Source organism: Wolffia australiana, chromosome 9, assembly GCF_029677425.1.
Source record: "Wolffia australiana isolate 7733 chromosome 9, ASM2967742v1".
Classification (NCBI taxonomy): domain Eukaryota; kingdom Viridiplantae; phylum Streptophyta; class Magnoliopsida; order Alismatales; family Araceae; genus Wolffia; species Wolffia australiana.
Window position 1 is genome coordinate 6,603,634 of NC_135843.1, and position 15,955 is coordinate 6,619,588.

The 15,955-nt window shown below is 40.0% G+C and overlaps 2 protein-coding genes across 4 annotated transcripts; both read right to left on the reverse strand.

Annotated features, from left to right (window-relative positions):
- Positions 1-3,774: 3,774 nt before the first annotated feature.
- Positions 3,775-7,367, reverse strand: LOC144707357 (uncharacterized). The gene is made up of 3 exons (XM_078580460.1): positions 7,178-7,367; positions 5,644-7,115; positions 3,775-3,976 (listed from the first exon to the last, which is right to left on the reverse strand). Exons 1-3 carry the CDS (start codon positions 7,278-7,280, stop codon positions 3,905-3,907), a joined length of 1,647 nt encoding a protein of 548 aa, XP_078436586.1. The 5' UTR covers positions 7,281-7,367; the 3' UTR covers positions 3,775-3,904.
- A 367-nt stretch (positions 7,368-7,734) lies between these two features.
- On the reverse strand, positions 7,735-14,054 carry LOC144707358 (inositol-tetrakisphosphate 1-kinase 4-like). Of its 3 annotated transcripts, none has more exons than XM_078580462.1 (11): positions 13,421-14,054; positions 12,794-12,875; positions 12,660-12,692; positions 12,302-12,422; positions 11,804-11,896; positions 11,425-11,472; positions 10,849-10,968; positions 9,564-9,740; positions 8,278-8,333; positions 8,093-8,168; positions 7,735-7,997 (listed from the first exon to the last, which is right to left on the reverse strand). In XM_078580462.1, exons 1-11 carry the CDS (start codon positions 13,627-13,629, stop codon positions 7,900-7,902), a joined length of 1,113 nt encoding a protein of 370 aa, XP_078436588.1. In that variant the 5' UTR covers positions 13,630-14,054; the 3' UTR covers positions 7,735-7,899. The 3 variants fall into 3 exon arrangements, with proteins under 3 accessions (XP_078436588.1, XP_078436587.1, XP_078436589.1); XM_078580461.1 differs by having other exon boundaries at positions 8,093-8,177; positions 13,421-13,998; XM_078580463.1 differs by lacking the exon at positions 11,425-11,472 and having other exon boundaries at positions 8,093-8,177; positions 13,421-13,934.
- Positions 14,055-15,955: the final 1,901 nt, after the last annotated feature.

A 15,955-nucleotide genomic window follows, 5' to 3' on the forward strand; every position in this document is an offset into this window, starting at 1 on the left:
ATACTTGAGATTATTCAATAAATATATAAATTAGTTCTTAGTAATTTTTAGCTATTGATGAGCACGGATCATTGCCACAGGGAACAATGATTAAAGACTTCATATTCTTACTATGCTGATTATCGAGATGAGAAGAGATAATTCTTGATATGAAGTGAAATGACGAGAAGATACTTGGCGAGATAGTGATATCGAGTCAAGGATCGTAGATAATTATAATTCAAACTTGAAAAGAACAAAAAAAATGAAATTAAAATAGAATGACAAGAGGCATGATGTCAGTAGGGTAGAGAATGCGTCAGATACAATAATGAGCGAGCAAGTGAATGGTTTGATGATGGTGAAATGAGATTATGTGAACATACGGAGGTGGTGTCACGGTGAAAGATGATCGTGAAATCGAATTATATTGGCCAGAACATAGATCCTTATGTTCCGCCAGGATCATAATAATTTACGAGTGTTGGTAAGCTCCCCCTATTCGTTAATGCTTCTTCCCACACACCCAAGGCACCAAGCACATACTGTCTTTCAATCAGCCCACATGAGTAGGAAGCAAGTTTAAGGACTATTTTGATAATGATCTAGGCCTCTATTTATAGATCAGAGTGTATGGATAGAATGATTAGGGGGAGAAGAAGAAACCCTGGAAAGTAAAGCCCAATCAAACCTGTGGACTGTCAGACATTGCATTTTGAATTTAGCACAATCCTAGTCCTTATTTTTTCTCTCCTCGTCATCGGCGCTAACGCTTGTTCTTTTTTGGTTTTCAGCTAAGCTGTACAATTGTCAAATATTCTCAATGATTTGATCACCTCATCTTCCGTGTTCGCGCGCTTCAAAAAGTCACCACATGTACTTGTAAGAAAAAAAGGACAAAAGATAAACTTTTTGATTAATCGTTTATTACATGACATGGCCTCGCATTGCCAGATACCACGTTATGAAATATTCTTCTTTCCCTCTTTTTAAGTGAATGAAGTGTTGACGCTCGTCATTCACATTAGAGACAAGGGAATATTCCCTTGTCACTATCTGAGGTGGCATGTGTTTCTTCTGTGTGCCGCGTCAGCACTTTTTTCTTTTTTTAATGATTTGTTGTGGTACATGTGCACGCCACGTGTACTGCCGCAACTTTTGACTTTTCTTTTTCTTATTTTTTAATTATTTTTCTCAGTTCTCAATCATATATATTGCAATTTAAATGCCTTCTTTTTTTTCATTGGTCCACGTTGCCACCCTACAAAAGAATGTGTCAGCATGTCAAATAATGATTTGGGCATTATGGCATTGCAATCCGCGATGCCATAACTGTGCCTTTTCACAATGATTAGTGAATAATTGTGCCTTTTCACAATGATTTTTGCCATTCGATTTGTCGAATTACGGAAGTGTGTGATTGGTCACCATTTGATGAATCAAATGGCAACATGTGGAAGACTCATTTTAAATCCAAAAAAGGTTTAATAAATTACTATAAAATAAATTCTAAGTCATAAAATATAATAAATATATATATTAACTTATCTCTCTGCATATAAGTCCAAAACAGTTGTAAAAAAGTTTGAATTATAAATAAAGTTTTTTCAGAATATGATGTCTGAAAAATCCTTAAAACTCAACTAAATCTGAAAAAATCAGAAAATCAATCTAAAATTACATTTAATCCTCTTAAGCTTGATAACACACATATTTAATTATTTTAATGCATTAAAATATGTAAATATCGTAGAACTAGATCAATCATTAGTATGTTATCATTCCCTCACTATTATGGCCCCAACCCTATCATGAAGCACATGGGTCACGTCGCGTACCAGCTGACCCAATTGGAGGATGCCCACATTCACCTAGTCTTCCATGTGACAAATGCACTGCCCCAATAAGTCAATCCGTCACTCACCAAAGCCCCTACGAGGCATGCCACCCTTGAGAAAATCACCACCTTCCATCCCTTGGCAGCTGGCTGCCATGTCCTCACCCATTAGTGAGGAATCCTTGCTTCCAAAGGTTCATGGGAACTCATTGTCACCCTCCATAGCTTGAGGAAAAGCTGTTTAAATATGGGGAGTATGGATATGATCCATCATCAAGTTTATGAAAGGAGGAAGACCACTATCAGCCCAACCCGGAAGACCAATCCAAGCCAACATTGGCACCTAATTAAGCCCCACTTCTATGGAGGTTGGGGCATGAAATCACACAGTGAGTCTCTGTGGAGAATTTCCCTCTTCCATTGTCCAAATCGTCATTTATCCTCTATATACTCGCAAGCCCAACGTCGTGCCCCTACTGAGTAGTGACTGTTCATTGGAAATCCTCTGTCATTCTCTCACCCCTCCCGTTCTCTCCTCTTCATCTTGGGAATATATCTCTCTATTATCTCTCCTTCCCTCCCTCTTGCCCTTGTGCAAAATTTGGACAATTATTCGATTATTTAGTATGGTTGTTTGTTGAAATCTTGCCTCCAAGTGAGCTCCAATCACATCCCAGATTCAGGAGTATATCTACATGAAGTCTTCAACCTATGAATGGCCCGAAGACCTTTCGAAGGTCAATACCAACAGTTTCTCTGGGCCTGGCATTGCTCATCTAATGTCAAAAACAAACATGGAGAGCATCCATCAGAAGATTTTGATGGATTCAAAAACTATCAAACACTGAATAAATTTGTGTTCTGATTATGTCATTAGAATCTTCTAAAGTTATTTGATCTAGATCAGAAATCAGTATTAGTGCAGTTGATGTAATCAAATCAATCAAGCGGTATAGATGTTACTGCATGGAGTATAACAATTCTTCACAGAGGACTATACAGTCCCTTGAGAGTGGTGATGAATCAGTCAAACTCAAATTATCAATATAAAATGATAATCCAAGTACATCTTATAACAATTCTTCACAGAGGATTATACAGTCCCTTGAGAGTGGTGATGAATCAGTCAAACTCAAATTATCAATATAAAGTGATAATCCAAGTACATCTTATAACAATTCTTCACAGAGGATTATACAGTCATTTGAGAGTGGTGATGAATCAGTCAAACTCAAATTCTCAATATAAAATGATAAGATGATATGTACATCTGTTACATTGGCTAAAGTTTTATGGCGATGGGTTCACCTGAGAGTCAGCAGGGATGTGGTCATGACGTTTCATATAATTATCATGACGTTTCATATACTTTTTTTGTAGGGATAATAGCATTATTATTTCCAAATTTCTGGCGTTTCTGATTCTAACAATTTCTGGCGTTTTTACTGAAGTTTTACTTAACTCTTTAAAGTTATCATTCAAAGCCAGAGACGATTAGTGCATATCAACTGTGTATTTTTCTCCTCTAATTAACTTAAGGGGCAATGTGACATAAGTAATTGACCAGTTCCTAATTATTTTGCTGGAGGAGGCATTTCTTCTGTCATTACCATACTTTGCATGTTCCTCCGATGGACCCAAGCAGGGAAGGATTCTTGCAAATGTTATAATGGAAATTAACATAATGAAATTCAATTTAACGGGATCAACCAACGCCGGAGATGATTAGTGAATGTCAAATTGGTGCCTATTTTATATATGTCTATATTATCTAGATTTTGAGCTAAACTATATTCTGGTTATCACACATAACCCAATGAGAATTCAAGGTACCTAATAATTGCAAGAGTTTCTGCTAAATAGGTGCTCTGAATTTGGTTTTTTTCCTCCAAATTTTTTATCTAGGACAGTAAGTGTGACATAACATAACTCCACTCATCTAACATGTTGAATATGTGTGACATAAACTACTAGAATATGTTGCTGATAAAAAAAATCATCAGTTGGGCACAGCTTCTTCACGAAGAAGAAGCAGAGAAACTGCGCTACCTACTCTATCTATGCTAAAAGAAGAAGAAGAAGAAGAAGTCAGCTTGTGGGGGCCATCTGATGGCTGCGTATCCTGCTCGATCTCCTGACCGGTGTCATTATCGTACCATCCTATATAAACAACATGCAGATAACGAAGCTCAGATGATTGATGATAGCAACAATGTGGATGATGATGATGATGATGATATTGATAACATGGATGATGTTGAAGATGATGAGGGTGATGATATTGATAACATGGCTGATGTTGAAGATGAAGAGGATGATGATATTGATAGCATGGATGATGTTGAAGATGAAGAGGATGATGATATTGATAGAATGGATGATGTTGAAGATGATGAGGATGATGACGTCGATGCAGATGTTGTTGAAGATGATGAGGATGAGGATGATGATGATGAATTTGAAGATGTTGAAGATGACGAATTGGAAGATGTTAAAGATGATGATAATCATGAAGATGATGAAGATGATGAAGATGATGAGGATCATGATGGTGAATTTGAAGATGTTAAAGATGATGATAATCATAAAGATGATGAGGATGATGAAGATGATGAGGATCATGATGGTGAATTTGAAGATGTTGAAGATGATGATAATCATGAAGATGATGAACTCGAAGATGTATGATGATAATCATGAAGACGAAGATGTTGACGAAGATGGTGGTGAAGATGACGGGGATGATGAGGATAATGATGTTGATGAAGATGGTAGTGAAGATGGTAGTGAAGAGGACGGGAATGATGATGTTGATGAATATGGTGGTGAAGATGACGGGGATGATGATAATGATGATGTTGATGAAGACGGTAGTGAAGATGACGGGGATGATGATGTTGATGAAGATGGTGGTGGTGAAGATGACGGGGATGATGATAATGATGAAGATGGTGGTGGTGAAGATGACGGGGATGATGATAATGATGAAGATGACGAGGATGATGATGTTAATAAAAGATGGTGGTGAAGATGACGGGGATGATGAGGATGATGAAGATGATGAGGATAATGATATTGATGAAGATGGCGGTGAAGATGACGGGGATGATGAGGATGATGAAGACGGGCGTTGAAGATGATAGGAATGATGAAGTTGATGATGATGATGATGACGACGAGTATAATGTTGAAGATGATGAGGATGATGAAGATGATGAGGATGATGATATTAATGAAGATGGCGGTGAAGATGACGGGGATGATGAGGATGATGAAGACGGGCGTTGAAGATGACAGGAATGATGAAGTTGATGATGATGACGATGACGACGAGTATAATGTTGAAGATGACGAGGATGATAACGTTGATGAAGACGGTGTTGAAGATGGCGGGGATGATCACGTTGATGAATGTTGAAGATGACGAGGATGATGACGTTGATGTTGATGATGATGAGATGATGAGTATGAAGATGTTGTTGAGAATGATGAGGTTGATGTTGACGATGAAGATGAAGACGATGGTAAAGTTGATGTTGAAGATGATGAAGATTATGGGGATGACGAGGATGAAGATGATGAATATGATGGGGATGATGACGAAGAAGATGATGATAAATGTGGATGGTGCTGATGATGAGGATGATAAATATGACCAGTGCTGATGATGATGAAGACGGAGACGAATATAAAATCGTGATGATTATGGAGCTGATGGCGACAATGATGATGATGTTATCGAAGATGTTGATGATGATAACGCTGACCACGAAGAATAAGAACAAGAACAAGACTACCAAAATTGAAGATAATGGAAAGAGACATACCTTCTTGATGGAGAGCTTCTCGTAGGCAGTGAAGCTTCCGTAAGACGGCGAGGAAGAAGCCATGGAATCTCTCTCTTCCTTCATGCTAACTACTCTTCCATCTTCCTTTAAAATATCTCTTCTCACATCCGAGACGCCTTCTCGCTTGATCCTCTTCTTCCTCAGAGCAGCAGCTATGGCGGACAGAGCAAGAACAACAACCCCAGCAGCTCCCATCAGAAGAACTCCTCTCTGCAAAGACGGATTTCCTTCCTCTTCTACTCTCTGCCCGTCAAGAACTTCAGATTTCACGTTAATTTCTTCTTCTCGTTGTTCTTCTTCGACTCCGCTGCTGGAATCTGCAAGAACGGATTCAAACGCATCCATAATAATCACATCTCGTTCTTCCACTTGATCTTGTTCTTGTTCTTGTTCCTCTTCGATTTCATCAGTAGTATCCAGATCTCTTCCATCGACGAGTTCTTCATCTTGATTTTGATCTTGCTCTTGAACTCGATCTAGATCTTCAACAAGTTCTTCATCTTGATTTTGATCTTGCTCTTGAACTCGATCTAGGTCTTGGAATTGGTGCTGATATTCAGCGAGTTCTTCATCTTGATTTTGATCTTCCTCTTCAACTCGAACTGGATCTTCAACAAGTTCTTCATCTTCATTTTGATCTTGCTCTTGAACTCGATCTTCATTTTGTTCGAGAACTTGATAATGCCAACGATCTTCTCCCGCAGCGAAATCCTCGTAATCTGGAAGGGGAATCGCAGGGCCGTAGAAGAACGTGATATCCTCCCCGCGGAACTTCAGAACACGAAGACGAGCTCCGATCGAATCCAACGACCAGGAAGAACCGATCTCACTCAAATTCTCCACCGAGACTCCGATCAGAGCCCCAATCAGAAGAACCAAAACAACGAAAATCTTCAATTTCGAAGAGACGCGCGAGGAAGAAGAAGAAGAAGGAACGTCCTCCTCTCTCTTCTCCGTCATTTCCACTTCTTCTTCTTCTTCTTCTTCTTCTTCTTCTTCTTCTTGGAAGAGGAGATCGGATCTCGGCTTGGGGCGGTAACGCAGGAACCGCGGCCGAGGAGAAAGATAGTTGATTTTGGGATCGTAAGGAGGAAGAAGACGAGACTCTTCATCTTCTTCTTCTTCTTCTTCAATCTCCCGATTCTTCTGCCCGACGCCATTACAAGAGCTCTGGTCTTGATCCAACACTTCTTCCTCTTCAATCTCTCGACTCTCCTGACCGACGCCATTACAAGAGCCTCGATCTTGATTCAATAGCTCTTCTTCTTGTTCTTGTTCTTGGAATTTGATGACGAGATTGGGGGATTCCCAGCGATGGAATCCGCCGTCGTTGCGCTCGGAGAGGATCTTGCGCTTGATCTCCGCGGAGACGGTCGGCGACATGAAATTCTTCTTCGGCGACCTCGATCTGTTCTCCTTTTGCTCGTTGATTCCTCTCCAAGAACGAAGATCTGCGCTCAGAATCGTCACAAAAGGTAAAAAAATTTTGAGATTTTTGCCGAGATCTGAGTACCTTGCGCGTTGCCGACGGAGGTGTTCTTGGAGGGGTTCATCCAGGGGGATTTCTTGACCGTCGATCTGTTGCCTGATTTGGGAGTGGTCGGTCTGCTCGCCATTAGAGAGAAGGAGAGGAGACGAACTTTGGAAAGTGAGAGAGGAAGAGTAGCGGCTTGCCTTATTTCTGCTCCTTGCGGAAGGTGTAACGGCTATTTTTTTTATAGTATTTACTGCGGGATGACCGTTGGCTTAGAGATTTTGAAATTGAGAGGGGGGGGTTCTTGTAACGGCTCTATTACGGTGGTCGTCGGACACGTCAGCGTGGTGCTGGACTTCTTATTTGGGGAAATAAATATGTAAATTCGTTGCAAGTAAATTTAGAGGTATTTAGTATTTTTCTTGCTTTTGAATTTTGACTGATAAAAAAACATTATTATGTACTTAATTTAGGATAAAAATACACCTATAGGATGACAAATCGCGCACCATAGTTTCACCTGTGATGATCTACATTAATTTATACTAACCCTAACTAACCTCTATTGATCTGGACGTTATACTAACCCAGAGAGAAGTACCTCCTCTAGAGAGAGAGAGCAAACAAATACTTAAGAATGTTAGTTTTCGATTCCATGCGGCAAGAGAGAGAAAGAGATACTGGGCTTTGGGCCTTTTTAAGCTGTACAATGGGCTCGTTCCAATTTCTCTCTCTATCTCTATTTTATTCCTTTCGCTGTCTTAGTCGTTGAAACTCATGTGCCTCTTGGGCTTGTTCTGACCAAGGTCTGAGAGGAAATCAATGAACATCAGCTCGTATCCTGGCAGCTTTCCGTATCCTGCGTTGCAACTCCCAGTAATAAATAATAGTTCCTTTAAATTCTATAAATTTAAAATATTATTTAAAATATTTTATTTTTTGATTAAATCTTACCGGGAAAATAGTTGATGTCAATGACGAAGTAGCGGTCTTTAGATCCGCGCTGTCGGATAATGTCCATGTTGAAGAGCTGCAGTCCCTGCCACGTGGAGGAAGATGATTGGCCCAGTGACACAAAAAATGTCTTTTTTTCATTTTTTGTTCAATTAAAAAATAAAAAAACGTGTGAAATTCATTACCAGTCTATGCCGCAGCTCTCTGGCGAGTCTCTCAAGCAGCGGTCTGGGAGGGAGCTCTGCAGTAGGTGTCAGGAGTGACAATGTAAATAAAAAAAAAAGGGAAAATAAAAAAAGGAGGAAGGAACAAAACAAAAGAAAGAAGGAAAGAAATGAGAAGATTAAATAAGTGAATAATAAAAGAAGAGAATAAAAAATAAGAAGAAAAGAAAATGACCATAAGAAAGTAAGCAGATAAGAAAATAGTAAGATACAAAAACTAGAACGTAAGAAAAGGAGAGCAAGAAAATGAAAAAAATAAGAAAAGGAAAAAACAAGAAAATGTAAAAAAAAAAAGAAAAATCAGAAACTAAGAAGATAAGAAATCGAGGAAATAAAGAAACAAGAAAACAGGAAAAATAAAAAAGAGTATAAGAAAATAGGAAAATAGTAAGATACAAAAACTAGAACGTCAGAAAATAAAATAAAATTGGAGAATAAGAAAATGAAAAAATAAAAAAGAAAACATAAGAGAAGGAAAAAACAAGAAAATGTAAAAAAGAAGAAAATCAGAAACTAAGAAGATAAGAAATCGAGGAAGTAAAGAAACAAGAAAACAGGAAAAATAAAAAAGAGTATAAGAAAATAGGAAAATAGTAAGATACAAAAACTAGAACGTCAGAAAATAAAATAAAATTGGAGAATAAGAAAATGAAAAAATAAAAAAGAAAACATAAGAGAAGGAAAAAACAAGAAAATGTAAAAAAAGAAGAAAATCAGAAACTAAGAAGATAAGAAATCGAGGAAATAAAGAAACAAGAAAACAGGAAAAATAAAAAAGAGTATAAGAAAATAGGAAAATAGTAAGATACAAAAACTAGAACGTCAGAAAATAAAATAAAATTGGAGAATAAGAAAATGAAAAAATATAAAAGAAAACATAAGAGAAGGAAAAAACAAGAAAATGTAAAAAAATAAGAAAATCAGAAACTAAGAAGATAAGATATCGAGGAAATAAAGAAACAAGAAAACAGGAAAAATAAAAAAGAGCATAAGAAAATAGGAAAATAGTAAGATGCAAAAACTAGAACGTAAGAAAAGAAGAAAATAGGAGAATAAGAAAATGAAAAAATAAAAAGAAAACATAAGCAAAGGAAATTCACAAGAAAATGTAAAAAAACAAGAAAATCAGAAATAAGAAAACAACAAAATGAAAACATGAAACAAGAAGATAAGAAAAAATGAAAAGAAAAGAATAAGGAAAGAAAAACGAAAAAATAGAGAAAAAGAGGAAAATTTTAAAAAATCACCTGCAACAGCGGGGTCGAGATCGGCGCAGTCAGCGGAGGCGGCGGCGCATGAAACTCTGGGAAACCGGTAGATGCCAGAAGTCCTCAAAAGCTCCTGCTCCGTAACGTCAGGTAGAGAAAATCTCCTCACCACCTTGATTGCCTCTCCCACCACGTACACCTTGAACACCACCCCCCCTGTCAACCCAACACACCTCAAACTTCCCACTCCTTTTCCATACCCAATTCCAATTTATAAGCATAGTTATGTGTATGAGCATGTGTATGGGTAAATATAGTTCCAGATCGTCCCGGACGTGGACGATGGACGGGACCGGATGACATTCGTCCCATCCGACGTCCAGAGTAAGTTCAGGGGCGAAGGACGGGACGGTTTTTTGTCCAACGATAATAAAACCGTCCCATCCAATCATACCGGGACAGTTTTTCATCCTGTCCAGTCCTCCCGGGATGAATTTTCGTCCCAGCCCTTGTCCAGGACGAAAAAACCCATATTTCTAATATATTAATATAGACTTTTTCAAGTTTTTTAGGGAATTACAGAGGAGAGAGAATGCAAAGGGACATATTTACAATTATTTCTGAGCGTCGTCCGTCTGCACTCACAGAAAAATACAGGGACTTTGATTCAAATTGGCATAGCAAGGCCACGTGGCAACATCTCAACCGTCGGATGTGAATCTGGTGGTTTTCCGTCCAGATTCGTCCGCCCGTCGTCCGAGACCTCTGGACAGACGGTTTTTTCGTCCCATGGGACGAAAAACGTCCCGTCCTGTGGTCCCCGGGATAAAAATTCGTCTGTATCCTGGGACGGGATGGGACGGGACGAAAAGCATCCCGTCCGCGTCCCTGCACTATATGGGTAAACATATCATACACACATGGCCATGGCCAATAAATATACAGAGTTCTGTGCAGGTGGGAACATAAATATTCAGAGTTGTGTGTATGGGTGAATATATCATGCACACGTGCCCATAGGCGATAAGTGTACAGAGTTGTGTGTATGTGTGAACATATCATACTCACATACCCATAGCCAATAAATATACATCTTTAAGTGTATGAGCATGCGTATGGGTGAACACATCAAATACACATCCCATGACCAATAAATATGGATGGTTATGTGTACGCGCATCTGTATGGGTATGCCATACATATTCACATGAGCATGGTTAAGTGATTTACGTGTGTGCGCGCGGATTTATTATAAACGCATCCCCATGGCCAATGGAGATGCATAGTTATAAATGCGAGGATAATGAGATTATATAAATCTTACCATGGTTGACGAATTCTTGGAGGAGCAAGGGTGGCTCGAGGAGGGAGAGAGAGAAATGGTCGTAAGCGATGGAGAGCTCGTGGGATTTTGACGTGCCGTCAATGACCAGAGGCTTTGAAACTGCCCACAAGTAGAAGCACAAAATATCAGATATAGGCATATTTATATATAATATTTCCAACCGATATTCCCAAATTTATGGTGGCATAGATCGTAAATATGCAGGGGAGGTGCGTTCCTATTGTAGATGCAGAGCGATAGGATGAAAGATTGAGCGATCAATTTGATGACTAGTGCATGAGAGGGAGGGAAGAAAGACTTACTGATGGACATATTTACAAGATGGCCAGAGAGAGTTAGTGAGAGAAAGAGATATTTAGATACGAAGAGATTGAGGAGAGAGACACTACTGATTAGCATATTTTAAAGATGGACCTGAAAGATAGAGAGAGAGAGAGAGGAAAAAAAAAAAAGTTGCGAACTAAGACAAAGAGAGAGAAATATCAAATGATAGGTGTCTATTGAAGACGGGCCTCTCTTTAAAAAAGTTCATTTAAATGGAATCATCATACATACTGTGAAATCGCCCGCTTTGATAAATAGAGAGTGATTGAGCTGAAAATCCTGTACGAAATGAAAAGAACTTTGAGAGAGAGATAATTTGGAAGGAAGAGAAATGGTGATGAATGAGAGGGAGGAAGAGTAAGACTAAATGATGGGTGTATTTTCAAGATGGACCGGAAAAACATAGAGAGAAGATAGAAGACGGAGAATAAGATGGTGCACTTGAAAATGACTGAACTTTACAAATCAATCTCCGTGGATCGACGATGAGAGAAAAGCCTGAACTTTGCAAGTTTATATTCTACACTAATCTATAGTTACATACGCAAGAGAAGAAAACTGTTTTAAGCATGTGAGAGAAAGAATGGGAGAGAAAGAGAGGGTGACCTACTCAATGGAAGAACCAGCCCAGCCTTGACGACTGATTCAGGAATGGACGACGGGTCTAGGGCTACAACCAATTGCTTGGGAACACCAACTCGACCTGCATATGAACCCATGGTTGAGATCTAAATGCGTCGGAACTATATTTTCTACATAAATTCATTAGAGTATTATGCAGTGTAATTTTTCAAAATTTTCACTTACAGAAAACGAATAATTTTCCCAGATTTCCTAATTTCATGAAAACTTATTGTTATATCATATCACGTGACGTGCACGTGATTTGTTGACCTACTAAGAGAAATAAATGCCTTTTTTGTTTTCTTTCTCCCGTTGCCCTAAGAGTACTTTCTCCTTCCCGATAGCTCTCTACGTTTGTCTCTAATCAGAATAGAAGAGTCTGAGAAGTTCTTTTATTTATTTAATTATGTACAAAAAAACCTAGAAAAATGGTAGGGGAAAGACCGGTGATGATGAAAAAATGAGGGTTTGAACTAGAAATTACCATATAAATCGACCAGATTCAGGTCGACCACGTCTTGAAGCATTGATTGACGGTTGTGCAATCGCTTAATAGCACGTGGGGGATCCAAAACAATTACTTCTGGGTGCTTCTCTTGGTAATCCTTCACATAAGAGTAATTTAAGGAAATTTAAAAAAATACCAAATCCACCAACAAAATCATAACTTTAGCAATGTCTGACGACCATAATGCATGATGTTTCGTCAATGCATAATTCATCTTGCACCAACCCTTATATCAATATGGAGAGAGAGAGAGAGAGGAAGTTCAGGGATTTGAGCGAATTTAATGCTCTTTGAAAGAAAAAGCAGTTAATTTGAGCAGTTCGGGGACACTAACCTCGAGATTTTGATGCCACTCTTTCCCTGAAAGCTGCATCGAAGAAGCAAATCGCCAGTCAGAAAGTTAGGGTCTCCGCCCAGAGATACAATGGCATTCTAGTAATTTATGTTCTTCAATGTGAGAACGCCGACCTTGTGCAAAACAATGTCGAAGGGTCCTTGCTCACACAGCGGCCTGTTCTGGTCAATAGCTACAAACGAAATGCCTTTCTTCCTACATGACAATCACTAATGTATATTATTGTCGGTCGAACAAAACCGAGTTTTAAACCAAGAGCAAAGGAGGCTATATCCAGTCATCAAACAAACCCGAGAGCAATTTTCAGGGAGGAGGACCCGAGATGGGACGTAAGAATTTTAAGATAATAAATTATTTTTTAAATAAAACGGAATATTTAACCAAGTGCAACCAAAGCGATAACAGATTGTCGAACAAGCCTAAGACCAAGATTTTTTTTTCAGCAACAACAAACGATCAATTTTCAACAAGGATGAAAAAAAAGCGAGACGTATAAACAAGTGATCGATGCCATGTTGAGTAAAGAGGATTTTTTCTGAAACTAACTGATCGACACCCAGATGGGAAATAGAGGATTTTTCAGACAACCCGTGATCGATGTCTAGATGGTAATAGAAGAATTTTCAGATGATAATAGAGCGATGCCAAGATGAGTAATAGAATATTTCTCATATAACAAGTGGAGGATGCCTCGATAAGTAACAGAAGATATTTCCGGTAATAATTATCCCATTCAGTACCTGGCCAGTAGCTCAAGCCTGGGCTGGAGAAATCTCTTGACTTTCTTCGGGGTGAGAGCATATCCCACCTCCAATTTCTGATTAAACCGTTGATGGGGAAGACCCGTCTCTCTATCTTCTTCATTCCCAGGCGTAATCCCACTCATCAACATCCTCTCCACGCTGTTGTCCCACCTTCCCCCCTCCTTGATTCCTCCAACCACGACCATGTTAACGCTACACGACACCACCAAAACACAAGGAAAATCCGTGCAGGTGACAAATTTGGTAATAATCTTCTCCCCCGGATGCCAATATGCCGATTCCTTCTGCAAAAGACGGAATCTTGGATCCAAACCCAAGAGATTCCAGCTCCTCCACCCTCACCGACGATGTAGAAATAGAAGAAAGAGAAGAGAGAGAGAGAGAGAGATAAAGATCACCAGAGAAGGTTGGCCGGAGTGCTTTAATACGAGACGCGTAGAGATGCCCAAATGTTGATCTTTGTGGCCTGACAACTGGGTCCAAAGGAATGGCTGATAACTAGCTGGTAATCTGGTAAACGACAGCCACGGGAGACTCTTCTTCAGTCATGATCTTGCTGAGAGTGATAGAAGATCTCACCCAAACCAAGCATGTCAACAACAGCCTTCGGATGGCCCCATCCTGGCCAGAAAATCTCAAGGTGGGTCCAGTAGCAACTTGCCTTCTTCTGCGCCGTTCGACTTGATTGAATTTGCGGCGCGCAATTATTAGCCCATACAACGATATTCAATTTCCCCGTGACGATCTCCATCAGCAATTCAGCATCTGCTGAAAAAATTAGTGTGTTCTTAATCAAGCCCTCGGCGGAAACAACAGCTCGCTCGCCCCCAGCGAAAACTCAGATCTCCATCTCTGAATCTCCGAGCTCGCATCGAAATGAGAATATTCCTTGGTGACGATCGCCGTCCGAAGTCCAGATTAATGTATTCCGGAGCCTGATCGAGTCCACGCCCGTGCGGTGAGGCCGCCACTCGCAGAAACTCAAAATATCCAGAATCGTGGAATCGAACCGATATTTCACCGCGAACATTGGAAATTCTAAGAATCATCAAAGATCTACGATTGATACCGCCTTGCAAGTTGCAAATTATATCCAGAACATCACAGAACCGGGAGAAAAGCGCGATTCAAGAAAAAATTCATTACCTGAACTCGATCCTCTGGTCATCTAGGATGATTCGACCGAAAGGATGATGAATCTGGACAGATCTCTGCACCGGCGGGAATTTCAAATATTCTTTTGAATTTATCTGTTCATACGTTTTATAGGCAAGTGAGCTGTTGGCGGCAGTTAAACCCTCCATTATTCAATTAAAAACACCTTTTTGTTCTTTATCCCGTATTAATTAAAAAAGTTGAGCGGGAGAGGGTAACGTCATCACGGGCCCGCACGTGCCCATATCTTTTCACGTGCCATGATTAATAAAGAAATGTGGGCGGCGATTAAAAAAACCTTATTTTCCTCCTTATCCCAACTTAACTAAAAAAACTACTGACTCGTGATAATGGCGTCATAATTTCCCCACACGTGCTCAGATCTTCTCACGTGCGTTGGTGCTGCTTGTAAATAGGGAGTGGCAGCCGTCATCCGTCACATCACACATCACGGTGACGACAACGTGACTGATGATGTGATGGTGACGGTGATAAAATTAGGGGCCCGCGACAGTGATGGTGATGGATGACTAACTGAGTGTGACGGTGACACGATCATGACGGGGGGCCTCGGACGAGTGACGTGACGGGACGGCCGTCACGGATGACAGCCGCAACGGATTTTTAAAAATGACCAAAAAAGCTTAAAAATTGCGAGATTTCGCCATGTGATGTTGCTAACTCGATTTCTTGGCATTTTGCTGAAAAGTCCCTGCCAATTCTCTCTCCTCCGCCTGGTTGTTTTTTCCATCACATGTGACGGTGACGCCGTCCGGTAACGGGGACATGACGGGGACGCCGCAAACCACGATGATGATGCGAATGTGACGGATTTTTTTGAAATCCTCGGACGTATGATGGGATGGTGACGGGACGAAACTTTCGTCACGTCATCGTTCGTCACGGATCGTCATCCGTCCGGTAACGTCTGGGCGTCACGTCCTGGATGTGTCATTCCTTACTTGTAAATACATTAGTAAAGTAAACATATCATATGCTCAATCCTCTATAGCCTAAAAGGTGTTTGGATCAGCAGTCTTTGTCCATCGTGTGTCGTCACCTGTCGTCGGTCTAGGATGAGGGCAGCTATATTGTCGTCATCCGTGATTAGCAATATGACATTGACGGACAAGGTAGACGACTCCATCGACAAACCATGACGATGATAGATGTTCCAATTCGAAGTTATCCCCTCCAAACACGTGAGAAATGAAAAAATCGTCCCGTCCTTCGTCTGCCAGACAAATCTCTGTCTTGTCTGATTGCCGAAGCCATAGAAAAGACATTTTTTGCCCCTGGGATGAAAAAACCTCGCCGTTTGCTTCCGTGCACTATAGTCAAGATTAGGGTTTGACG